General features: G+C 35.1%; 3 protein-coding genes across 9 annotated transcripts in view; 1 reads left to right on the forward strand and 2 right to left on the reverse strand.

Annotated features, from left to right (window-relative positions):
- The window catches only part of LOC124642962 (phospholipid transfer protein C2CD2L), an 87,565-nt gene extending 79,463 nt beyond the window's left edge, over positions 1-8,102 (reverse strand). Inside the window, exon 1 of the mRNA XM_047181776.1 lies at positions 7,842-8,102. The gene's annotated coding sequence lies outside the window, so the exon portion shown is untranslated. The remainder of the gene's footprint in view (positions 1-7,841) is intronic.
- Positions 8,103-9,962: 1,860 nt separating this feature from the next.
- LOC124643110 (DNA polymerase epsilon subunit 3) lies at positions 9,963-10,479 on the forward strand. The gene has a single exon (XM_047181967.1). It carries the CDS (start codon positions 10,052-10,054, stop codon positions 10,409-10,411), a length of 360 nt encoding a protein of 119 aa, XP_047037923.1. The 5' UTR covers positions 9,963-10,051; the 3' UTR covers positions 10,412-10,479.
- Positions 10,480-17,802: 7,323 nt separating this feature from the next.
- LOC124642928 (mitogen-activated protein kinase kinase kinase kinase 5) overlaps positions 17,803-27,826 on the reverse strand; it is a 36,954-nt gene continuing 26,930 nt past the window's right edge. For 3 of the 7 annotated variants that reach the window (XM_047181691.1, XM_047181690.1, XM_047181686.1), the window contains 11 exons: positions 26,289-27,151; positions 25,727-25,863; positions 25,181-25,262; positions 24,638-24,766; positions 23,947-24,084; positions 23,335-23,459; positions 22,357-22,489; positions 21,727-21,845; positions 20,934-21,063; positions 20,452-20,578; positions 17,803-19,936 (listed from right to left, as the gene is read on the reverse strand). In XM_047181691.1, coding sequence (XP_047037647.1) covers positions 19,837-19,936; positions 20,452-20,578; positions 20,934-21,063; positions 21,727-21,845; positions 22,357-22,489; positions 23,335-23,459; positions 23,947-24,084; positions 24,638-24,766; positions 25,181-25,262; positions 25,727-25,863; positions 26,289-27,151 — 2,083 coding nt within the window. In that variant the 3' untranslated portion in view covers positions 17,803-19,836. The remainder of the gene's footprint in view (positions 19,937-20,451; positions 20,579-20,933; positions 21,064-21,726; positions 21,846-22,356; positions 22,490-23,334; positions 23,460-23,946; positions 24,085-24,637; positions 24,767-25,180; positions 25,263-25,726; positions 25,864-26,288; positions 27,152-27,826) is intronic. The other 4 variants (XM_047181692.1, XM_047181688.1, XM_047181689.1 and 1 more) reach the window with 3 other exon arrangements.

A 27,826-nucleotide genomic window follows, 5' to 3' on the forward strand; every position in this document is an offset into this window, starting at 1 on the left:
ATGAGTGCATCTGTGTTTGCGCAAATGCTTGTGCACTATAATATGTCCTGCGTAGTTGGCTAATTTCCTTACATGAGAACAGCCGCTGTAGCCGAAAATCGGCTAGGAGGACATCATCATCAATTCCATTATTTCTTAAGTTTCCTATCTTCATACACCTGAGCGAGATTGAAGAGCACCTTATTGAAGAATTCATTTAAGCAATTAATCTACTAGGCTCTATAATGGACTGGCTTATCGATGATCAAAGTACTTACAGTTCACAATATTATGAAAACCCACATTAACATGGTGGGTATAACCTAACTCCCTCCTGGTTACCACTCCCCCATAGAAACGAGAATACAAACAAACAAATACACTACTTAATGTAATTAATATTAAAATATTAACTTTAGTAATCTATACTTATAATAAATCTGTAGAGAGGTCAATTCTGTACATTGAATATATTTCCAAAATAACTATTAGGGGGTGATTAGTGATCGATACTGATGCCAAAAATGCAATCAGTAAAATTTTTGTCTGTCTGTCTGTCTGTCTGTCTGTCTGTCTGTATGTTCGTTATGGAAACAAAAACTACTGGACGGATTTTAATGAAACTTGGCACAAATATTCTTCATACTCCTGGGCAGGTTATAGGATACTTTCCATCACGCTACGATCAATAGGAGCAGAGCAGTGAAGGTAAATGTTGGGGAAACGGGAGAAGTTACTCCATTTTTTAAGCTTCCGTCGCGTGTGCAGCCTTAATGGTTACAGCTACACAGAAACCATGTACGACGGAAATATTCTTCATAAAATTATGTAAAAAATATCCCATGGCAGCATATGTCTATCTTTTATGGTTCACTCACAATAACACGTAAAACTCTCGGTAGCTTAGCAGTTCGGAGCTTTCTGATTATATTTGTCTACTATTTCGTTTATAACACTCTCACTCACACTAATTAAACATAGTTAACAGTATTATCTATTAATTAAAAAAAGAATGATTTAAATCGGTAAAGAAACACCAAAGTTATACATGAAAAACGGTAATAAGCCACCGCGCGAATACTGAATCACGTACGCTATAAGGATCATTTTTGTGCAACGGTCGCCGCGCTCGACGCGACTCGCGGCGCGGTGGCTGCGCGAGCTTCATACAATATTTGGCTGTTGGTGCGATTGATGCGAATAGACGTTCAGAGCGTTCAACCTTATTGCGCGACTTTTAGGTTTTCAATAATTTATTTTTAACTTTCTTTTGTTGTTATTTTATAAAATAGGTTGGTACCTATTAGTTATTTTTGTGTTTAAATATTCGTTCAAATTACAAATTATTAATAGTTTACATTTTATTACTTAAAGTAGCAGTAAGTACGCATAGATTTAGATAATTGGAGGGGCTGGTGTTTATTATTTCTTCCTCTCTTTGCACAAAGTCCGACTCTAACGCGGACGAAGTCGCTGGCAGAAGCTAGTATCATAAATAAAATTTTACATTTACTGCGCTTTCGTGGGAAAACCACAGAACCGATTGAGATGAAATTTGGCATGGCAGTTAGTTTCACCGCTATCAGTTTAGTCGTTTTATCGTTGAACAATACCTGGGAAACACACTCACTTAATGATAAGATGCTTATCTTATCAGTTGCAAGAGAAAATAACTGTTTCCTTTGTTTGTTAAATTGGTAACCGGTTCTGAAAATCATCTGCCTAGCCTTTTCCCAAATATTTTGGTGTCGGCTTCCAGTCTAACCGGATGCAACTGAGTACCAGTGTTTTACAAGAAGCGACTGGTAACTGACTCTGAAACTACTGGGCCCGATTCTCCTAATTTTACTTAAGCAACATACAATTCACATTCATTCGACTGCGATCCAATCACGACTCGATTACGATTTGAAATAAACGTTTTTATCCTTTTATTCAATAATGAATCATTTTGTCTGCAAATGATTTACGATTGCAATATGATTATAGTGCAAACTACCGTTTAGACCAAAATCTCCAAAATAGCAGACTACTCACAAACCAATCGAATGTCGTTGGAATAGGTACGATTGGTCTTATATTAGTAGCAGAATGCCCGATTCGATTTCTATTCAATTTTGACATTATTAAGTTAGGAGAATCGGGCCCCTGATCTTAAAAATTAAGTTCACTGTTCCCGGGTATCATGGGCTATATTTTGTCCTGGTACGGCATGAAGTTCCCATAGGACGCTGGTGAATCCGCAAGCAACAACTAGTTAGGTATAGATGATTTGCCACTTACCCTACCAAAAATAAATACCCTACATCAAGCAGTTGGCTTAGAAAACGGGCAAAACCGTAAGAAACATCTTGTTTTACTACAACCACGTTTAAGGAAACTAATATTGTAATGTCATACAAGTCATACAAAGCGTTTGTAATGACCGTGACCCAACGCACATGTAAATACAGCACTACATAATAATTGCTATTTATTTGTTTGTAGGTATATCGACCTTCGGAATAAGTACACAAATTATCTTGGTTTAACGCATTTTCCCTGTACAAGAGGATAATGATATGTTCCTGCTATTTATAACAACTTTGTTTGCTAAATCTTTAGTTTCTGTAACATTGTGCATTTGCCATTTTATTTATACCTACTTACAGCATATTACTAAGTTGCTCATCATACTCCTGCCCTTCGTCAAAAATCATCAAATGACCCCTCCCGCTGTGGGTTAGCAGCGGCGAGTGTCAGACTCTTACTGACTAAAAACCGTCGTGTTCCGTCGTAGGCCTTTTGTATTAGGGCCGTGGCAACTCTTTTGGACAATCCCGCCGCCCCGATCCTACTCCTGCCATTATCCCAATTTTAGTTTTGGTCGGCGCAGCATGTTTTCTCCGTCCATATTCTTCTTTCTGCCTTCATCTTACAAGCAACATTACTTCTAGCCATGTCGACTAGAAGACATGTACACAATCTATCCATCGTTTCTTTGGTCGTCCCCTTCTTCTCTATCCATCTACATTCATGACTCAATCAAAGTCTTATTCAATTACAAAAATAAAAACTCATATGTTAGTCATAATTTATCAACTTTTAATAATAAGATATCACTACTATTTCTGGGCACAAATCTAGCCCCTTTCGAAAATCACAGTGTAAATATTATTCTCTTGTAAAGAAAATGGCCGAAAAGCAATGACATCTGACGTCACCTTCCCCGTGTTTTGACGAGGGTAAGTCCCATGGTCCCTTAGATATTATGGCTATGAACAAACATAATGATATTACTTGCTATTATTGGACAATAGCCTAAATTGTATAGTAGGAGCAACATTCAGTCCACGCAATCAAATTAAGTAGTTCAAGGACCAATGTGTTTTAAGAAAACGTTATGACAGCAAATATTTAATTGAATAGATTTCTTAATTCCTTTTTTATATAAAGGGAATCAAAATTAACATAAATGTATAAGGGTGAGGTGACAAATGTTATTGTATGTTGATGATGGCTTCCAAATGGGACAGAAATCGATGCTCGCAGATATTCTTATTATATCCAATACCCCTGTCCCTACTCCATACCAATATAATAAATGCGAAAATAGCAGTCTTTCTGTCGTGCATTCATGCTAAACTACAGAACCGATTGATATATAATTTGGTAAGCAGAGAGCCTAAGAAAGGACAAAGGCTGCTTTTTTTCTTTCTAACGCAGGTGGAACTAAGTACGGGGACCAGCTAGTAAATTAAGTATAATAAAGACGAAAGCTGTGGCAATACACCATTCCATTACAAATCAGGAACAATATTCCTATTTAAAACCAGTCCTATTTATTTCCCAGTACAAATAAATAAAAAGCTAAATGATATTCTCCTATCTTCCATAGACAGGATAATCTACAAACGCTGACAACTGACAAGTGAATGTACGGTGGGGTCAGTAAAAAAAAAAACTAGAATTTCTGGTCGTTATAACCTTTGTATAACCTCCATTTTTGGACCAAGGCTATTACGTAAGCTTTTGGACAATTCGTTAAAATAATTATAGGTTAACACGAGCCGCGTGTGTGATATATTATGTAATTTGTATTATTTGTTTAATTTATTATTTAAAGGATGGTGTCGCTTGGAATGATTTGAAGAGCAGCTAGGAAAATTAGAAAATGACCAATTGTAGACGGGGTGGGTCTTGATGAATTTATTTTATAATTTTTTAATATTTTTTGGCCAAATTATAAATGGCATTCGATACTAAAAATATCACAATATTCTAGACCCAATGTAATTCCTAAATCAACCATTCTTGCGAATTGTTTGAATTGAAACTTAGCATGCATGTTCCTTTTGAATATGACCCAAATATTGCGAATTAAATGGGTGTTTTTCTACTGTTAATACCACATTTAAATAAGAGTTAGTGTACAGTTACCAGTTAATCATTTACTGACAAGGCTGAAAATAAATAATAATTGTCATAATATTTCATTGTCGTCTTCATAAAAAACTCTTAAATGTCTGTTTTAAAACTATAAATCAAACGTTTAATAAACGTGGACAGAGAAAATAAATTCTTTTTAATAATAGTGTAGTTGGTCGTTTCAAGGCTGAATAACCTGTTTCCAATGACACGGTGACAATAAAAAGTGCCGTCACATAACATTATCTATGGAAATACGCGGCAAAGGCATGTCGTTTTTGCGTTAGCGTACGTATAAGAAACTTTTTTGGTAGTTCTATGCCAAAAAGGTGTATAAAAAAGTTGCTATTTTGTGAAGAGCCTTATAATAGTAAACTTTTTTTAGTGTTGTTAGAGAAGCACGCTTGGTATAAGAAAACATGATTACTATTATTCTTCTTCTATCTATATTATGTACATTTACAGCCGTTAACAGACTAGCATTGCTACATAGTTTTATTCGCCTTCTGTATCCGCCGAATTAAGCGAGGAACTAGTTTGTCAAGTTTAACAGTAATCAAATACACACTTACACACTTAAGTCTTTACTGAGTCAAGATGTATGCTCTTACCAAAATGTTCTTCCAATTTCGAAATTCAGTCCTGGTTTTTTGGACTCATCACTTTCATGAATTTACAGCTTCAGCCCGTTTAACATTCATTTGACGTTTGATTCACTATTGGACAGGACATAGGATTACGTCCTCCCTACTAAATCAAAGGGACGATCGAGAAAACTTTTTTTTGTAAATTGGGGACCAACGGGAATACACTTTCAATAACTTCTGGTCGTCCACCAACAAGGTGGACAGACGACCTTATAAAGGTCGCCGGAAGACGCTGGATGCAGGTCGCCTCCAACAGGTAGGTATCTGTGGAGATCTAAGGGGGAGGCCTATGTTCAGCAGTGGACGTCCTATGGCTGAGAAGATGATGATGAACTTCTAGTACAGATCGTTTCTTTATTTAATCCATCCATTTTGATACTTGAATATTATCTTGACAAGTCTATCATTCATTTAATTCCATCACGTGCGTTAAAGAAAAAATACAGGCACTTATGTAATAAAAATAATAGATACCGAATGTTTCATAATTCATAGTTATTTCAATTACATACCTAAAATGAAAATAATGTATGCCTACTGTTAGTAATGGTTATGTAGTAGGTAAGAAGTTTTTTGTTTTGATTATACCTTTAAGCAATGTTCAATGTTATCTATTTATTCGTGACGCGATATCCCTGTTTAACCAAATGTTTTTTTACTAGGTACTTACTGTCTATTCTAGTGTTGGCTAGCAACAGTCGCAAGCTTAGATCATAAGGTGAAGCAACGCTTGAGGTGACCTGTGGATGGGTTACCATCTTGTCATGACGAGTTCGTCCTTGTTTCTGAAGGCTCGTTAAATGTTTCGGCTGTCACTTGAACATCTTTGACAGTCGTAACGGGTAGTTAGATACCAGAGTCTAATATCTAGCTTTACTAAGGGGTATTGGGTTGCCCAGGTAACTGGGTTGAGGAGGTCAGATAGGCAGTTGACTACTAGATACCTATCGAAGCTACATTAAGGGTGGGTTGTACCATGTAGCTGATGCTAACCAGCCGTCACATAGTGAGACCCACCCTTAAACAATGACTTTGAAATAGTTCCATTGGTGTGTGTACAATAATAGTTTATTGATTAATTCCTACGCTGAACTGGCGATCAGGACAAAAGATCAATTAATTTATTATTACTGGTTTGACGAAACAAATGGTTTAGTTCTCATCAACAATGACCATAGACTATTCCATAGTGAGTTGTGTTCATTGTGAAAATAGACCATAGTAGCAGTTTACATACTTATCGCCATGTGCAAGAAAATAGGATCCTAGGTAAGATGGCCCCTAAAAGCATCTTCAAATTCACCTGACTGCCTTTGGATATGAATTAACAAGGACTGCTAATCGGGTCCCACGATACTCCCTGAGTCTCCGTAATCATCTCCCGAGCCTTTTCCCAACTATGTTGGGGTCGGCTTCCAGTCTAACCGAATGCAGCTGAGTGCCAGTGCTTTACAAGGAGCGACTGCCCTATCTGACCTCCTCAACCCAGTTACCCGGGCAACCCAATTCCTTCTAGGTATCAACTGTCAGATGACGGCAGATAGAAGAGTATGGAAGAAGAAAACATGATGCGCCGACCACAAATAAAAAATTGAAATAAGGGCAGATGGATGATGATAGTTTTGAAAGCTAAAGTTTTTTTCTTCAAGATCTAAAACAATACGCAAATAACATAAATAGTTAAGAAGCGGTAGTAATGCCGTTTAGAAATTCCTGCGATATTGTCTAACTCCGAAGAAAGAGATTTATCAACAACCGAGATAATACAGAAACGGCGTCTATTGTATTCAATGGTAACAATGTCTTGGTATATATCTATTTTTAGTGCTGAATCCATCAATGAGATGTTTACGGGCTGGGTTTTAAAACAACCGCAATCCGTAGGTGTTTCTTCTATTTATCCGTATACATAACTATGTAGGTATTTTTTGTAAGCGCCAATCTCGGGGACCTCACATACAGAAGTGGAGAAAATGTTTAAACTTCAGTTTTGATACCTCATTTATCGAGGGTTGCTGCAGGCTACTTTTTATACGGGTGCGCGGAGTAAGTTCCCTTAAACTACTGTCGGGAGCCAAAATGGAAAATCTTTCAAAAATGAGAATGATAAAATTCTAATTCACCTACCTACTTCTTTGTTGAAATTATGGGTTTCCCTTTGGGAAAACCCACCCCGACAGAAAGAAAAACCTGCATTTGGAATCTGCACAGCACAGGTTGGTACCAAAACAGAAGCTGTCGAATTAAAACTACGCCAATCTTACATGCTTAGTTTTAGTTCGATTAAATTATGACCGTATTTGTGTTCAATTAATGGTAGCTTTCATAGGTATGTCCCGATTTATCATAAAAATAATTAAGTTATAAAAAAAAATATTAACAACCCTAACGATCCTCCCTTTCGGAAAGTCGGTTAAAATAGCAAAAACTGACTATTGTATCGGAGATAAATAAAATTAATTAAACCGTTTTTTTCACACGTTTTAATTAAGCTTTTGTTTATAGTTAACAATTAGGTAAAACATGAGTTATCTCCAAGATAGGTCTTCTTTATCGGTAAAAAGAATGGAAATATTTTATTATAAAAATAATTAGTAAATCTAGCGTATGTATTTTATTTGTAGGATACTACACACGATAACTTTATCAATGACAGTAATTATCCTTAGCACTCATTATCCTTTTTGAAAATAGAACGCAAAAATATCATAGAGATGTGACCACCACAGGAACGTTAAGTATCGATTTCAATTAAAGAACGCCAACAATTACATTTCATAAAATGAATGAATAAAACATCAATCTCACCTCATTTTAATTCCAAAAACAATTCCATTATCATCGCACATAACAGCAATGTTTTCAGTCAAGCACAAAATTAGAATTTAAAAATTGAAATAAACTGAAACCTCCGACAACACGCGAACTCTTTACGAAATTTTAGTAGTTTAGTTTATTATTTGTCACGTTTTTTTGTTAAAAAACATCAAAATAACACAGTGTCAAACGCTAGCGTGGAGATCGATAAGTCAGCGCGCGTTCGCGTCCCCTCCCGATTGAAGCCGGTACCGCACTTAGGGACACGAAAAAAGTATCGATGCTTTGTGGTATCGAGTACATTCCAGTTCGATACCGATACTTTTGTACTCGATACTTTGCATTCGATACTTTTACTCAATAAGTACTTTTTCCCAGGTATCGTATCGAATGAAGAATTTAATTTAACAGCGCTTTCTAGCTCACTACTACTTATAAGCTACTACTTATCGGCACAGGTTTCGCCACTTTCAGTAGATCCCTTAAAACAATGGGAAGATATGAAAGTAGTATTCCCAAAATTATATAAATTGGCACGAGAATATATATCAATCCCTGCGACGTCAGTACCTTCAGAACAATTATTTTCTAAAGCAGGAAGTACCATCACAAAAATTCGAAACCGCTTATCTCCAAAAAGGCTCAACAAACTTCTATTTTTAAGTGACTGTACGGAGGAGGAATGGGATCTTTAATCTACTACGCGGGTGAAACTGTGGGACACTGCTAGTTTTTAGTATACCTCAAATAACTTAATATTGTTTCCTTTTGCTACATTTTCGATTTGTTTCATTCATTCCATTTTCCATTTTTCTATTATTCCATTAAAGTGTACCAATACCATTTGTTTTTTATGTCCTGCTGAACTGAAGTAAAACTGACATTATTTACTGACTGATATTGACCAAGCAAATTTTGATCTAAAAAAGTACTCGATACCTTGAAGTATCGATACTTTTGTTTCGATACTTTAATGAGTACGATACTTTGTTATCGATTCTACTCATGAGTACGATATCGATACTTTTGCTTCGATACCGTGTCCCTAACCGCACTGGCAGGCTTGCTGTGACAGCCATTAAAACATACCTCTATTATGTAGCCAACTTACAAATACAAAATGGCGTGCTTATTTGAGTTTGCGCAATGCTTGCTTGAACTTTTATACATAGGAAAAACATGTTAAATCCCATTAAAAATTCCCTTTTAATCCGATTATCTAAATACTTGTTCACAAGAGGATTGGAAAATAAGTTGTCTGTCAATCGGATTGCTCAGGGGTGCGTGAAAATCAATATTTACATAATTCGTCTGTTGTTGCGGGTTTTAGGGTCAATGACCTATTAGTATAGAAAAAAATATTTGCGGTTCATTCTTAATCTTACCTTAAGATGATCATTGATCATAATCCATGTGCGTGAAGTTGTTACCTCGTTTAATTACGAGATTAGTAAAACCACAAGTAACAGCCTATGCGTACCTACTACATATTCGATAATGTGGATGTATTTACGAATCCATGTTGATATCTATTTATTATATTCCTTTTCCCATCAGAAGATCTGTTTTTGACACGTTGCTCTTCTGATTTCCTGAATCAAGTTATCCGTGCGCTTGATAAGACCGGTTGATCGACCATCTGACTTCTGCCTACCCGGCAGATGGATCGAATAAAAGTCGCTCCACGTGGTACACCGCTACTTTGTAGCAACCCATTACGCTGCCAGCAAACCCCAACCGTGCTGGAAAAAGTTAGGCTGATCACCATCTTGTATGTAATTTCGACGGAGAAAAGCTCCTTTTCCGGGTGCGGGAAATAGGTCCCTCGGAACGCTGGTGAATTTACGGGAAATAACAGACAGCATGTCATAAAATACAAATGTTATTTTGAACATGTGGACTTTTTTGCTGTCGGTACTTTGAAAAAAACATATTCACCAAGTATATTTTTATTACATTACCTACAAACCTCGAGACCGTAGCTTTAACATCGAGCTTTATTGATACATGAGTGAAAAGATTAATCTTGTAAATATTAGAAAAATTGAAAGAAGCTGAATCCTTACGTGAACTGGAGTGGAATCACACATTTCGTTTGACATTGTCACTTTGACGTTCCTTTTCTTTGTTGTCAAAAACTTTTGGCGGTTATTCCTGCTGTTCCATGTTTCAATCACGAAAATAAACAAAATAAATAAATAATGGCTGAAAAACTCGAGGACCTGAATCTCCCGATGACTGTAGTCACGAGGATAGTGAAGGAGGCGTTACCAGAAGGAGTTTCTATATCAAAAGAGGCGCGAACCGGTCTCGCGAAAGCCGCTTCTGTTTTCGTGTTGTATGTGACTTCGGCTGCTACAAACATTGTGAAGAATAAGAAAAGAAAGGCTCTCACTGGTCAGGATGTGTTAGATGCTATGCGGGACATAGAATTTGATAGATTCGTGGAGCCCCTCAGCGAATCTTTAGAACAATACAAACAAATGGTATCGGCTAGGAAATCTGGTGCCGGTAAGAAGAAGGACGAAGGAGAGGAGGTGGAAATGATAGAAGACGACTGATGTGATATTGTGACTCAATAGTGTTAAGTGTATTTAAGTATTTTGTTAATAAATTGTGTTGAAATTCAGTTTGTTTTTTGATAACCTAAAAATTTTCTAGAGTGAGCTTGCCTCGGAAACGCCAGTGTTTTTCAGTCAAATAGTATTTGTAAAGGTTGCAACAACTTTTATTTTTATGCTATTAGGGTTGTATTATTGGCATTATTTGATTAAACCACTGGGTTGAAAGATTTTTTAATGTACAAGTGTAGAGACAAGAGTACAAACTGTCGAGTAACACAAAATTCATTCTAAGTAATTTCAGGTGCATTTTTTAATCATGTGCTTCATTCTGGTCAAAGATGGACATTTGAGAATATATTTAAGCTGGTAACTGAGTTGTAAAAATAAAAAGGGGGTAAATAAAAACATCAAATAGTTTTGTTTGTCACTTTATTCAGGAATAAAATCTGTTCAGAAACAATTGTGAAATAACATTGAACCGACATTTTACACCTCAGGACACCTACCTCTAGCTACAGCCTATTTACAAACTCCACCTTCCTCCTACCTTTGATATAACGAAAATAAATATCCATATATCTAATTTATCATTTCCAATACTATTATAATCTAATTTATAATTTTTCTCTGGTTATAATTCTTTTTAAATTTTACCTTTAATACTATGAATTTTAGAGAAAATTGGAAAGAGCTTATTCTAAAATAAATTGTCATTAGTTTTGTACGAGCTAGTCATAGTAGTACTACCGGAAGCAAAGCCAAACAAGTTTTAATTATTTCCAAAAGGTATACAATATCTGTCAAAATTATCCGTTAGCCAAAAACCTGCTGAATAGACTAGATTTTTTCCACATGAGAAATTTTTTCACAGATGACATTTTAAGGTGTAATCCCACTGCAGATTACTGATAACTATTTCTGCTTCAACTTGAAAGCGTTATAAAAACAAACTAGGTAGGTACTATTGCTAAATGTTTGTTGCTAGATTTTAAACTCTAATTTCTAAGGCTCATTTTGTTGCAAGCATGTTTTTTACTATTTTCCTCTTTTTATCGAAAGTTACTTAATTACAACTTCAGAAAAGAGGTACTAAATTAATACAGGTCCTACTTATACATTTTTCTGCAGTGAGATCACCAAATCTATGGTATCTAAAATAAAAATATTCACATCAAGTTTTTTAGCTCAAACCATTATTTCCGAAATATATTGCAAGACAAAAAATTAAATATTTACGAGCATTTTATGCTAATTTAAACGTCTACAATTAATAATTATTGTTTTAATAGACTTTTAATGCCAGACTTTGTTTAATATAATATTTATTTTTATAAATTCTAAAGAGCAGGTAATTATTATCTTCAATATAAATAGTTTTGATTTGTTAGTCACATGTAAAAGTTTTATTATTTAGAAATAAATTTAATGAATCTTACAATAAAATAACCTGTATTTGTGTAGACTTTGTAAGAAATATTTAGGGGGCTTATTTGAAACAGTTCGGCCATATTGTTTTTCATGATTTTCGCGCCGTTATGTGACTAACAAATCAAAATGCGCATTAACTTCAGTACTGGTGTTCAAGTGTTTCTTTATATCTATTTAATCGAAATATACCTACTGTTACATCTAAATACTAAACGGGACTATACGAATAATGCTATTCAATTGTTTTTATTACAGCCATTCTCAGTCCAACCGCCAATCGTTTTGGCATTCTCCATATTTTGTAAACCAACATATTAACTAGCTTATTATTTTGATTATTATATGTACCTGTGTATGTAGAGGTCCAAATTCATAAAAAAGTCAGCTTTCTTAATACAACTGTATACAATAAATTATCACGCTAACTTTCAAAGGAGACAGTTGTTTTAAGAAAAGCGGACGCTTATGTTTTCGTTGAACTTGGGCCTTAGTTTTTAATTCAAGAAGTGTGTCGTACCTAATGATATTAAATTAAATACGTTAATATCACGGAGGAGAAAAGACTAGCGGAGATGCCCTAACGAAAAATCTCCTAACAAAGCAGCGCGCCAAAATTCGGGTGAGCGGGGGACGAGGAACGTTACTGGCTCCACCCGTGCTCCACCCTTATACGCCTTTTATGGGAAGCCACCCATTTTTTGTAAATCCATCTAGCGTGGAATAGGATGATTAAAATCTAACCCTAAACTAACATCGACCACTAGTGACATACTCAAAAGTAAAGTAAATACTCAAAATTAATAATTCTTTTAAAATAGTAATTCAATTAGAAAGTTTAAAGAAGCATTCATTTGAAATGAACGAAGAAAAAGAGAGAGATAAAAAAGTTAGAAAATTAATTGTTATATAAGTATTATTTTGTGCAGAGAACTTGCCCCACAACAATTTATTTACTCCTCCAGAAATGAAATAGGTATCTAGGAACCATTAAACGGAGACACGATGAAAAATCATTTTTATTCACCACGGGTCTAAAATACCCCCATGGTGTAATTTAAGTATCAACTTATGGCATTGTGTTAGTTCGTCTACTATACAAGGTGTTGATTTGCATTTGTGCCATACTTCAGGAGGAGGACATAAAAAACGTAAATAATCGATTGGAATTACAGTAGATGGGAAATAACTAATATGCACTGTATTTTTGTCATTGTAATGTCGTGGTATTTCCGAAGTAATCCAATTTTATGAATGAAATTTATGAGTGATCGTTGCGTATGCTTTGTGTTTGCGTTTGTGTGAGGGTGCAGCACGGTTTTAACGCCAGTGACATACGCGCCAAGTTTAAATAAGGCTAGATGACATTTACGGAATTCCGAAAAAAAAAATAGAGAAAAAAAATTACGTACCAATTTTTTTATTGATTTGGGTCGAGAATCATTAGCATAATTACCTCCTTGAATATGGCACGGATGCAAATCAACAGCTTGTATAGCCACTATGGCATCACAAGCACGAAAATTCGTTCTATTTGTTCTAGAACATGTCTAAAACCGTGCTGCGATGACTGTTGTTATTTTCGATGTTGCCACATTACGAAATTCACCAAGAAAAATGAGAATTAAAATTATAGGGACAGTGTTTATCAAATTAGAGTTTTCACAACTATATCATAACGGCGCATCCACTAAGTGGCTGACATTATGTGTGTCCGATGTTGCTCTGAGTAAAGGTACATTCAAAAAGTATGTACGGCAAGAGAGATATACCTATGTAAAACATTGCTGATCTATTCTAATATTATAAAGAGGAAAACTTTGTTTGTTTGTTTGGTTGTAATGGATAAACTCAAAAACTACTGGACCGATTTTAAATATTCTTTCACTATTAGAAAGCTATATTATCTGCAAGTAACATAGGCTATATTTTATCCCGGTGCGGGCAGTAGCTCCCACGGTACGCGGGTGAAACCGCGGGAAAACGGCTAGTGATGAATATAAATAAATCTACATAGTTAGAGTTATGATTAATTTTAAGATAATTGCAGCTTTTTTAAATAAGACCTTTTTTAAGAATGGGTGATTGCATTTTCGATGTCTGGTAGCACTTAATTTTGTAACGGGTCTCTCTGTCTTGATGAACACAATTTTACTTCAAATATACGTAAGTCGACTACTTACCGAAAGATGGTGTTTTTATAATATTAAATTTTCATGATAATATATCATATGTTTTGGTTTGTAAATAATCTATAAAAAAACTTGTAGGATGCAAGGGAAAATGAAGCTGCTTTTTAAGGCAAAAATTGGTACCAATAATATACATTGATACAAGATTGATACGAAAATAATACAAATTCACTTAGAGGTTCTAGAAATGCAGCTATTCGACGACAGATGTCTCTAGCAAAAAATATGTTTTAAAGCTAAAATATTACTTACACGTGAAATGTTATCCTATGGTATGTTTGAGTTTGGATCCTGAGCAATTTCTACAATTAATGATAGCGCATTTCATCGTTTTAATCGAGTAACAAATAAAATCTGTTGAAATTGTGGTAAAAATACAACCATGACAAGATGTCAGTTTGATGTAAAGGACGATATATGGGCGGTGTCCAACCACGCCTGCCGTGACGTAGTCGTGACGTATTTGACCTACCTGAAGGCGCGTGACCTACCTGCGTTAGGGCATCTCCGCTAGTCTTTTCTCCTTCGTGGTTAATATAAATACACTGTTTAATGTCTGTCGATTGACTATATTACGTCTATGGTCGATTGACACAAAAAAATACACGATTTTTTCGAAGAAAGTAAATATAAAAAAATGGGCGAGAGTTAGAACACCATTTTAATAAGTACATTGCGTAATTCACTGATCTGTGTTGTAGGAGCGGCAACGTCGCATTCATATTGTTATGAATTATGAAAACGAAAAATAATTCCTGTTGTTAAACCACTGGATGGATTTGGTGGACCTTTGATGATAGGATTTAATGTGATTAGGTACGACACACCCGTTAAACAACAGTAGAAGAATAACTAGAACTTTTATAGATTAAAATATACTTTATAGGAATAGTTTTAAGCGATGAACTTACTCCTACATTCCATCTAGCAAATAATAATCTAGTTAATATGAGAGCATGAGAATAGAATGACAGAGAAATTCGAAGCAATGTGTAAATTATATTTCTTATTTTGGCAAATTAAACACAGTTCATGCTAGAATTAAGCGAAGTAAGACGTTTTGCAAACTTTTCTTTCGAATAAAGTTTTTAGCTTCCTTTTTGAAATATATCTTACTACATACTTCGCTTAATTATAGATTTTTTTTAATCATTCAATACCATTTCCGTGAAGCCGCTAGCAGTACCCATTTTCTGTGTAGCTCAGGGTAGGAATAAATATTACATTTAAAATTACTTTTCTTCATCCCCTTAGCCCTACGCACATCTTGAGTCCAGTGGGGGCATAGAAACGATTCTTTATCTCACTAAGTTACATAAATAGTAAATTCTATAACTATTGCATCAACCCCATTATAATCAATGCTGATAAAATATAAACCATGTCTATCCGTAATAACTAGCTATTTTAAACCCAAAAACAAAAAAGGGAAAAGAACGAAAAACAAAACAAAAAGTGTACGAAATAAAATTTATTGGAAGGTATATAAATAAAAAGGATTATTTAAAAAAGCTACACATTTTACATTCGGACAGCGATATTCTTGAAATAATCATGTAAACTTTGATCTAGCACTTTAACTAATAGTTATTTCATAAAAAGAGTAATATTTTCGTGTTGTTCCACATCAAGTTTGCTAGACAGTGACATTTAAAAACATTTATAATACATAGATTAAAATATATACATCTGTAATACAACAAAAGTAAATAAAAGTTATGATGAGTTTCGAACTGAATTTCATAGTTTTCACAAAAACAAACGACGGTAATTTCTTGGTAAAGCTGGCCTGTTTTATATACAAAACAAAATTTCTAAAATCAGATTTAAAAATAATACCAATCTGAGACCAAGAAGATTGTAGGTACAAAAACAAGTCAGATCAATTAGGTACTGAACTTATATACGACTCTGGAACAAAGTTACTATTGAACATTTTTACTAAATATTTAAAAACTGAACAAATGCAAAAATATATTAGTTATTTTGAAAAAATACGCATATTATTTCTGCCTAGGTGTTTTCTTCCCTCTAGTGAAAACTTTTTATACCTACTAGCCTCTTGTTCGAGACCAGCCCATAACTATCAAATGGATTATTGCAAGTAAAATTATCCACTCTAACGTCCGTGGATAGTACAGTATCCAAGAAAAAAGTAGCGTCATACGCCCATGGATACTATAGTATCCAAAGCGACGAGTTGTGTTTAACTCCATCTATTTTAAAATACGGTATTATTTGTTGAGTTTTGACAGATTATCTATATAGCTGATGAAATAGTTCGACGAAAAAATAAGAGATGGTAGTGTAACAAGCTTTTGACAAAAAAAAAAAAAAAATTAAGTTCAGTTGACGCGTTTGACGTTCGTTTCGTTAAGTGTTTTTATAAGTGTCAACTATTATGTCGTTTTGTTTTATTTATTTTACAAGTGTTATACATCAAAATAAACTAGAAGATTTGGGCTTTACGATGATGTTTAAATATCACAGTTTTAGCTGATAAATCTAGTCTAATTTTAACTTCAAACGATTGTTGTTTCGAAAAAAGTCCGGTCAAGGTCATAGGCCAATCTTAGTTTTGTTTATACATATTTTACAAATTTTGCATTAAAATATTATATTTAATATCGTAATAAGCAAAATAATACATTTTTCAAACAGAAATATACTAAATTCATTGAAAATTTCGTAATAGCCTTCTCGAGCGCGGGAGACATCGCGGTAAAATTACGAAGAGTAGTGTTTTGTTTCGATTTAATTAAAATACTTAGAGTTAACCGAATATAATCAAATATACATCAGAAGAAAGGGTAATAAGCCTAGTTTGTTCTGAAAATATTTTATTGATAAAATATGCAACAGTTGTCCCTTATATTTTAAAATGGTAGAAATAAATGTGTTTTTTTCTCCTTAAAATCATGTTTAACCCGGATTTTAGTATCAAAGATTATAACTAACGATTTTAAAATATCATTAACTTTGATCTGTATTCTTTAACCATTTTTTTCGTATTTTTTTCTTTATTTTAGCCATTACGGTTCAGTAGCTGTATAGGTTTTTTTGTTACGACGAAGTTGCGAGTCGCGCGTGGTTCGGGTGCCGCGCGCGGCTGGACGTTAGAGAGAGAAACGGTCGCGCGGCCCGGACGTTAGAGTGGTTATAGCACAACCATGTTAAAAACAAAATTCAGACTTGATTACAATTGCATTTTTAAAAAAGTGGTTAAAAATCAGTAAAGTGTCAAGTAACCTTACATTCACTGTCGAATACGCACTGGATTTAAAATTACTTATTATTCACAAAAATCACATTAATACTCAGACAAAACAAAATTTTAGATGGTATGCAAACCAAGGATTGAAATGTGGACTTTAAAATTGAAGTGGTATAAGTCTTTTAGTCCACTGAAAATAAATAATTTCGAAGTTGTAACTTAGAATACGACAAAAACATAAGTCGGATCGACTTGAAGAGATTTTCTAGTCAGTCCGACTGATTTCATGATCGTAAAAACGAGACCAAAATTCCACGCTAAGCTAAGAATTCCCTTTGCTAACACATTTATATCGCAAATAAATATTTTTCTGGAATCTCTTTAGCTACCGAGTGGAACCAAACTTTCTGTCAAAATCATTACAAAAAAAGATTTTTTTGTTTAATTACAATAACTATGACTAACGATATTATACAATTCCACTAAAACTAACTGGAATAATTATTTTATATTTACAAAAAAAAAAAAAAAACGTTACAGAAGCGTGTTCTTTCTCAAAATTTCTATTTAATGAAAATTGTCTTTTATAATTTTTTTTCTTCGTTACACGTACGATCACATGTTGTGATATTTTAATATTAAATTAAAACAATGAATAAATAAAATACTATTTATATTTAAAATATAGTGAGTAAAAGATCTGTTAATATTTTTTATTTCGTTATGTTTAGGGGCTGAATACATCCCGATCGTATCATCACAAGATTTTAAAATTAAAAATAGTTATCGTAATTAGAGATGTGCTAACTGAGGTTTTGATCGATAGTCGAAATTATCGACTGTGAAATGTCGTATATTCCTTCCCTCAACTATTTTTTGGCAGTCATTAAAGTATGCAGGTTGCTTGAACATTTATATTTCTGTTTGGTCGAAACAAACACTGGTTTTACGGCAAACAAACCGTTCAAAACCTCAGTTAACTAATCGATACTTTAAACATTTTATACATGTTTATTTAAAATACCTTAGCAATGCTATCACAGCAACTAACTGTTAGATATTAGAAATAAATGTTATTTCGCATATTCCTTTAGTAATTTTGTTATTTGCAGTACTTTTTATGCAAAGTAAATCGCAATAATTAAAACCCTTTACATAATATATGGGTTGTCAAACAAAAGAAAAAAATCATTTGTTTCTGAAAGACCTTGGCTGTGACAAGACGTAATGTCATAAAATGACATTTGACATCTGTGACGTTATGACGCCACATTATGTCCAATGCCCTCAAAAATGTTAAGGCAGAGATACTCAAACTTTACCTGAATATTTTTTCCATGTTGAACATCTCTGACCAGCCAATTTATATTACTAGAGGCAGGACTTAAAAATATTGGTTTTTATTGCAACTGATATGACAAAAACAACCATGATCATTATTTCTCGTAAAAAAACTGTTTGTCACCTCTAGTAACGTGAATTATCGATAGATTGAAATAATTGTTAATTCATACGACGTCTGTATAGAAGGGAGATTAAATAAGATATTTTCAACTAATTGCGTTTGCTATTCAAACTTATTGCTTCAGTTTTTAGGAATGATTTTATCTAAATACTTCGTACACAGTGGCGTTGTTGTTATTTTATATTTTAGTTTTTTTCCAATACTCTATAATGGTATTAAACCAGCTGTTTTTTATATATAGTTAATATGTATTGTCTCAGTATATATATATTTTTTTAATTTGCAGTTGTCAGTTTTTCGCACGAATTTAAGAATAAGTAATTTAAAGATTAAATAATGGTTTGTAGAATTTTCGAGTTGCCACTATGTAGAAGTAAAAAAATGGCAGTGATGTGGGAATTTTAACGACAATAAATTTACAATTAACTAAACTTTACTTTCACTAGGATCACTTTAATGTAAAATCGTTGATAGACCGCCATATTGGATTTTTAATCGAAGACGATATAGCTAGTGGTGTTCTGTAGCATCTTCTGTATCGATTTCATATCGATAACCGATTGTTTTTTTCTCGAAAGATGTTGATTACACATGCATATTATTTTCTTGATTAAAAATTCTTTGTACGAATATTTTTATTACGGTCTTCGCTGTACGTAGACAAACAGCAAACTTTTTAACGTTGTAATGTAAAAATATCGATGAGATTTTGCCTTTGTATGGGAGCTAAAATGCCGTATATTTTATTTGATAATAAATGGGTATTACAGTATGACGATAATACTTGTTTAAATACAAAAACATCTCTATATCGGGAACTAACGCTTATCATAACTGGCTTAGCAAGCGTTTAATGGTTATACTGATTTCCAACCTCCTAGCCACTTTATCGATCATTCAAATCGACAAAACTGAAAAACATTTATCGATATTCCTGCAGTTTTTTATCGATAAACAGAAAATCATTTTTAATGTCTTTTTTGTTGAAAAACTTCAAACAAAAAGGCATAACTGAAATCTCTGTCGTAAATAACAAACCTTCGTGTTGAAAAGTGTCGTTTAGTCACTTTTTCCTCGTGGTACTATGAAGTACCGGGTTATGGTCCGCTGGTGGTACCGTGGTACTTCAATAGGAAGCCTCGTGTCCTGCCAGGATGTAGAGATCATTGCCGTCTTCGCCGGATAACGTGTTGTTTTGGAGTACATGCGATTCTAATACTACGACCCTGGAATTATGAAATTAAAATGACTATCACAGTTTTTATAGTGAATGGTGAAATAGGGCTGTCAAAAACTAGACAGTTTTATCAAGAAGTTACATGTTTAAAATGGAAGCCGACCCTAACATAGTTGAAAGGGCTAGGCAGATAAAGATGTTCGGGTGTATGAGCAGGAAGCCATCTTTATTTATTTATTGATATCGTGATGATTATAGCCAGCAAACCAGTATGAAATATAACTACTGAGTATGTATTTTAGTTATGGATGGTTTCTGAACATCATTATCTGCGATTTACTAATATTTTTTTAAGGAAAAATGGCGGTAGGTTAAGCAACCCTTGGCGCGGTCAGTCCGTGGATGGTTACCATCTTGTCACGAGTTCTTCCGTGTTTCGAAAGGCTCGATAAACTGGTTGACATTTAAACATTTTGAGAAGTCAAAAACCAGAAAAGCCCGGGTAACTTAGCCGAGGAGGTTAGAGTGGAAGCTGAGGATGCAGGCTAGTTGTCTGGTACTGACTTGTCATGCGGCAGCAGGCGGTACGCGCGGGAGGCGTCGGTGATCTCCTGCGTGACCTCCGCGTTGCGGAGGGACCGGCCCTGCACGCCGTGGCGGTGGAACGCCAGCACCGAGTCCGCCAGGCATACTGGAACCACAGAGAAATGGTAAGCATTAGTAGGAGTAGGAATAATGTCCAGCAAATTCTCATGGAACTTTGAAACCGAAATTATAGAAGACCCCCATTGACCCCAAGGAGCAATAGTGACTCAACAGTGATCACTTATGCCCACTACGTTTTCTTAGTGTACTAACCGCGTTATGTCATGCATAACGCGGTTAATCCCCATAATGATCCAGGATCCCGATTGACCACAATGCCCCTAGTGACCACTTCACTTATATCCACCTCGTTACAGTGACATATAAACACCCACTTTATCCAAGACCCCAAATGACTCCAGCGTGACCACATGACCCCCTAGTGACCCCTGTACACTCACGTATGCTGTCGATGTTGAAGTCGAACTGTATCCGCGACAGCAGCTTGTTGCGGCGCTTGTCGTCGTCGTGTCGCCATGACGGCGGTAGTACCGGGATTATGTCCACTACGTTCTCGTGGCATACTAAAACCTGGAAATTGAAGGGGAAAAAGTCAGTCATTTTGTTTCAAAAAAGATATAGGACAATATCTAATTAAGGGCACCCACACAAAACTGCGAAAGTATGGTTACCGTACCAAACGGGTTGCCAAAGAAAATAGCATCGCATCGGGTTGCAGAACAATATAGCATCACATTGCAGTTTTGTGTAAGCGCCCTATAGTTACGCATAATTGTAAAACTAAACGCAAAAAGAAGGTAGTTCGCGCTAGATTCATCTGGAAAAAATTACTGAGAATATTTCAAAAACTGATGTGAACATTATTGAAAAAATTTACGAATAATATTTCAAATATTTAACACAGAAACACAAAAAACTACAAAGAAAAATACGAAGAATATTTTAAACAATGTCTTCTTCTTGCTCTGTTCCTATCCCAAGTTATTTGGAATCTAAGGTTTGCCCGTCTTTGTTCGCGTGGAATAGTGAATTCCGGCAGACTTTTGGTTATACCCACATAATTCCTGCTCTATTGATGGGGAATTTTGACCAATAAATGGCGCTGTATGTCCAGATTTTTATTTTTTTATTTTTTGTAATACAATTTTTCCTATGTCCTTTCTAAAGTTCTAAACTATGCTATGTCTGTACCAAATTTCACACAAATCGTTTAAGTAGTTTAGTGCTACTTACGGAGTCCTTATTAAGCTGATGCACAGCTCTAAGCGTGTGGAGTCGCTCGGGGCGCGGGATGACGGTGTTGGAGCCGCCCACGCACGACTCCAACTCTTCCGAGTGGAACCATGTCGCACCTGGGAACAAGAAAATACAGCTTAGTTAGTGTTTTGGTAGTAAATACAATTCTTTATGGTATAATTAAGTCTTTATGCCTGTTTAGGACAAAAGGAGGGGTTGAACTGTCTGACAGAATGTTTAAAACGTTTGATTTTCTTTGGCAAAATATATATTCCATTGTGAACACTAATTGCATGATACATGATTTAGAAGATGCAAAGAGTGATACAAAATTATTATTAAAAAAGACAAATTATTTCTTAATTCTATGTGTGTTTGTTTGATTACTACGTAGTCGTGTCGTAATTCTGCTGACTTAATAAAATGCTATCATGAAACGTCTCAGACCCTTTTCCTTGCATGCAACGGTATACGAGTTCGTGTGCCATGTTAGACTGAGTGATGTAATACAACTTTTTCATGAAATGATCGAGCTTTTTAACTACACCAGAATTGGGTATTTTTTAATAATTCTCACCATATCTATACACAATATAATGTACGTATATAGATAGTATGTCTATGTACCAGAGTTAATATTGAGCAGGTTGAGGCGCAGCGGCTTGCGCGTGGCGCCGACGCACAGCAGCGGGTACTCCAGCTCCGGCGTTATCATCAGCTCGAACACCAGCAGCGGGGACGGGAGGACGCATTCTATGTTCTAGGACAATAAAATAATATTAACATCGAATTCACGAAGAAATGAAAAATAATTTATTGAAGGTAGGCTGAAAAACAGCCCCCAAAACAGCCGTCCTTCATCTAATCCTATGTGTTTTGGTGGGAAAAAGTGGCGCAATAAACTTTCATTAACTATATATGTAAGTACATTACATGTAAGTACATTTGACACACTGAAAACAGAGAGATAATGCACAACGGCGAGCTTAACCTAGGGATGGGTTCTTTAAATGTCCTTTAAAAGCAAAAATTACGTCAAAATTCACGGTAAATAGTAGAATACATATATGTAGTCGGTGGGTCTGAAAGTACCACACTGTTGAATTAAAGTAAAAAAAAAACTAATGCATAACGAGTCCCATTTCGCAAAGTTTTTAACTTAATGCAATATAAAGCTATTCCGCCAGAAATTTCATCAGTGTCTCATGGGAACTACTTGGCACCCTCGTCCTCGATAAATGGGCTATCTAAAACAAATAATTATTCAAATCTATTGTAGTTGTTGAGATTAGCACGTTCAAACAACCGCATTCTTAAGACAGAGTTACAGTAGCCGGCGTATAACTTGGCAAGTATTTGGGTTCTTTAATAAGTGTGAGCTTGCACATAGTACACTAAACCATACAGAAAAGTGGCCGTTATTGCTTGTGCATTATTCTATGGTTATTGACATCATGTATTGGGAATTATGTCTGCTTGAAAAAAATTGGACTTGTTTGAATCTCACGCTTCTTGCCAAGTTGCATGTCGAGAACTCTTTTACTTTCTCGTTTATAACACCTATTAAACAAGAATTTAATTAATAATATCTTAACAAGTATTTACCTTAAGCAACATGAACTTCCGGAGCGGGTCGTACCACTGCATGAGGAACAGCCCCGCGGGCGTGGCGCCGCACAGGTACTTGTACCCGTTGTACGGGTTGCGGGCCACCGCACACCGCATGCAACCTGCAGTTAAACACATTATAGGGATTGATATATTTTTGTCGAGTAGATTTGTTTATCCGAAGTGGGCTGCTATAGCTCTTTGATAAGATGAAAAACTTTAGAATTCGTAGCTGATAGCTATAGTCCTGTAACCAAGTCAAATTGAATCGATCATTTAATAATATCGAATAATTTGGCTCTTGGATTGAGTGGTATCGATCCTATAGACTAGTATAGACCTATTGCTACTTTTTAGATAAGTTTCGAAATGTCAGGGAAATAATCGTAATGCGAAAGAAATAAAGTGTAAGTTATTTCTTTAAGTACTTAAATTGACGCTCCAACATCCTCATCTAACAGAATTTCATACCGAAAATCCTGTAACTCTTCTGTAATAGTAAGTATCGCACTCTGAGCCACAAGCATACACGCTGTGCTTATTAGCTCAACATCAATGTAAGTTACTTTTAGTAAATAAAAATTATTTATTTATGACACGAGTACATACCTCTAGTATCAGGAACGCGCGTAGTATTAGCGAAGCGTCGCGGCAGTAGGCGCGGGGCCAAGCCTCGCAGCGAGCGAGCCCCTCGCGCCGAGCCTGACAGAGCCAGCAGCTCGTGACGGTATAGTGAGGCTGTTTTACCTGGAGAACATGGTAACAGTTATGTGTAAGAAATGGTGTCAAAACAAAAAAAGTTTAAATTAGCTAAACATTTGGTACTATATAGAGAAAAATTGTTTTTTTTTTTTTAACTACGTTTTATTAACTTGAAGTCGTACAAAGCTGAGATTCTGTAAATTCATAAAGATATAATATGCCAGTCTGAAAAAAAAATAAAGTCTTGTATTGCCAGATGAATTACTCGAGAAACAAGCGGAACTAGGGTTTATTCTAGAAACACAAATAATCGATCAATATTTTACGAGTTGTTAACATCGTCTGTGCAAAAATTGTTTGATACTTTAATTTTATGGACTTGCGTTGGAAATTTTTCTTATTTATTTTTAATTAAAACACAAATTATAATTCATATTTAAAAAAACAACAATTTTAATTTTAAATCAATTTTCATATCAAGCAATTTCATATAGATTCCCTTCATTTAATTATTTTTTTTTTCTACCATCATCAAAAACTACGTTACCCAACCACCTTTAGCTACATGAATAGGCAATAAACATAAGTGTTGGACTACCATTACCGGAGAGCGACATGAGCACATCCTTGATGACGTGCATCCATATCGTGCGGCGCGGACACAGCTGGTCCATCGCCGTCTCGTGCAGCTCGTTCAGGTTCAACGTGTAGATGCCTTCTTCCGCTCCTGTGGGTAAATAGGTGTTATTTAATACCTCTTTAGGATAAAGTATTGTTAGTGAACATTGGTAGTTGAAGTCGTCCTCTTGCTCTTTAATTATTGAAATTAAATATAAAAGAAACAAGCTTTAAACAAACAGAAACATAAAATCGAATATAAGATACACAATTGAAGTAAATATTGCCTATTTTTCTGAAGGGGTTAGAAAAAAATGACCTCGGACATAATTAATAATTGAAAGAATACCGATTATGAGCGTAATAATTCGGAATGAGAAGTTCAAGCAATCTGAAAAGTATTTATTTATCATAAATGTTGACTCTTATAGGTCGAATAAGATTTCACACATAACCAAAGTGACGAAGGCTTCAAAAAATAGAGAAAAAATTGTTATATTTTGCGTAATGTATCTAAACTTACCTATTAGTATGTGTTGATCTCTCGTGTCGGGATGTATCCATGAAGCTGTACAGTTGATCCTCAGTGGACATCCATTGAACACCTGCAGGTTACAAATGTATTGAATGAATCTTTTATTTGTATGAAATAACGTTTAAAATGTTATGTATATGGTTATTTATATTAATGGACATTTCAAAGTGTTGTTCGTCATATTAACTCTAGTACATATTTTTTTTATTTAACCATTTATGTACTGTATAGGACAGTAAACACATGAAAGAAGTAGAAGTAACACAAAATAGTACAAAGGTACTGCTTACTTCTAATTAAATCTCTTTATCTCTTCGTTCTTTTTTTTATTAAATGTAGGATGATGAGTTCGCTCATGATACCTTTTTTTAAATAGATATTTTTTTATTTATCTAGTTTAATTTAAGTAATTGTTTCTTCATACTAAAATACATAATTTTATCTCTTTATACAACGCAGACATAATATAGTGTATACAGAAGATTAGATACAAATAGCTGATTAATAAAGGGGTAAATAAGTGTATATCCTTACCTTAGAGAAGCATGCCCCCATATGCACTTTAGGCGTGGGGGGCAGGCCGTTGGGGGCGGCGCGCGGGGGTGTGTGGGCTCGGCGTGATCTCCCCCGCCGCGGGGGCACGGGGGGAGTTCCTCCTTCTACCACCACTACTGGGGGATGAAAGGAATAGTATTACATTGTGTGTATAAATTTGCTGTGTGGTGACTGTCACTCCACGCTAATACCTAATATATATTTTTTTTGATAAACAAGTTTCATAAGAAATCTTTCGTATCAAATTCCTTGTCATATGAAGCAACATTAGTTCAACACAAGTCGTTCTTATTACTCTCGGGACTCTCAAGATTATAGACCTAGATTTTTTGGCTTCATATTGTATTTTCCATTATTTATTTAATCCATTACTCATAAACACCATATTTTTTACGAAAATTAACATAATTAGGTGACAGTAAATCTTTAGAGTATTCCCATATGATGACGAAATCTGCTTTAAAACATAGCACACAAAACAAAACACAAAGTTACAATAAAAAATTAAAAATAATAACCCCTGACATAATACAGAACTCACCCTTATTATCAACTTTGGCCTTATCTCTCTGGCTGTCAGACAAACTCCGTTGTCTCTGCGTAGTCTTAACTTCTTCGTCGATTGCCTCCGTCTTAACGTCCCGCCCATTTTCATCCACCATTTTGAAAATCTCATCAACGGACGAAGTTTTCCTTTTCACGTCAAGCTCACACTGACAAAATTGATTTAAGTCTATACCAGCGGTCACCGAATCCGAATGATGTCTATTATGTTTTTTCCTATGTTCAAAAGCCTTTTCTTCCATATTTAAGCTCATATCGATTTTTCTACACAAGTCATCGTCTGTAGCCCCATTTTGTAACTTATCGTCTTCTGAAATTCGTAACCTATTTGCGATCTGTAAAGCCCTGAAGTTGGATACTGATATTTTTTGCTTTTTACAGCTTTCGCAGTAAACAATGCCTGAGTCGGTGTTTTGGTTTGAACAATGCCTGTAGTAACTTAGTATATCTCCGTTAGAATTGCATACGTCACAGGAACATTTTGCTACGGACCTTTGTAGATCGCTCAATGTGTTATTGTCTCTGGGTTCCGGTTTAGGGCACAGTCCACATTCGCAGTTGGCATTTCTTTGGAGGTCCAAGTGGTCGTTTTCTTGTTGGTCCACGTACATGATATCTTCGCCTATTTTCCTGCAGAGAGGGTCGTCGATGGATAGTCTAGAAGCACCTATAGGACTCTGGAAGGTCGACGTGAGATTTTGATAAATATTCGCCGTAGAATTGTTGAGGAAATTCTGTTTTAACTGAATACATTGCGAGAGGTGTTGGTCGTGCATCGATAGCGCAGTGTTGCCACCCTGCGCCATGTTCGCGGTTTCTGCCGTTAAAGGTAGAGTTGCCCTGTAAGGAATTAAATTATTACCATTTTGGTAGATTTTGCGTGGTAGTTTTAGTAGCTTTTTTGGGGGATGTCGCAGTGCTGTTAGGTTTGTTTTGAAGCTATTTCGAGTGCGGTTAGACACAAATGTGGGAGGGGTCATAATGTTACGTGTCACGTTGACAAGCTATACGATTATTCGTGTTAAAATAACAAGTGGTGCTGGTGGGATATAAATCTTTTAATTATTTTAATACTGTGAGAATCGGAATATGGTTTTACGGGGTTCGTAATATACTCTTGTTTATGTTTATTTTATATTATTTGAATAAGCTGCGAAGCTGTATAATTGAACATGCTTCATGCTAGGACTACCAACTATTTTGCTAAATGCTTTGCTATATTCTGATAACTTTATTTGTGTATTTATTTTTTATATTTACAGACTTTTTATGTATTTTTCTATTCGTCAGCGGCAGATTGATATCGACATCAATAAAGCTTGTCATAGACATTAGTGGAACCAGTTATCCGGGAAATCTGATACCCCTTAGTAAGACTGGTTGTCAGAATTTCTAGCTTCTGATTACCCTCACAATGTATTTAGATAGATGGTTCGTCGAAAACGATTTAGACAACAAATGTCTATGCTTTTTTTTATAACAAGAAAATAACAATAGAATCTGAATACAATTGTT

Source organism: Helicoverpa zea, chromosome 26, assembly GCF_022581195.2.
Source record: "Helicoverpa zea isolate HzStark_Cry1AcR chromosome 26, ilHelZeax1.1, whole genome shotgun sequence".
NCBI lineage: Eukaryota > Metazoa > Arthropoda > Insecta > Lepidoptera > Noctuidae > Helicoverpa > Helicoverpa zea.

Coding starts and splice junctions, on each gene's coding strand:
- LOC124643110 (XM_047181967.1), top strand. CDS start 10,052: ATGGCTGAAAAACTCGAGGACCTGAATCTCCCGATGACTGTAGTCACG.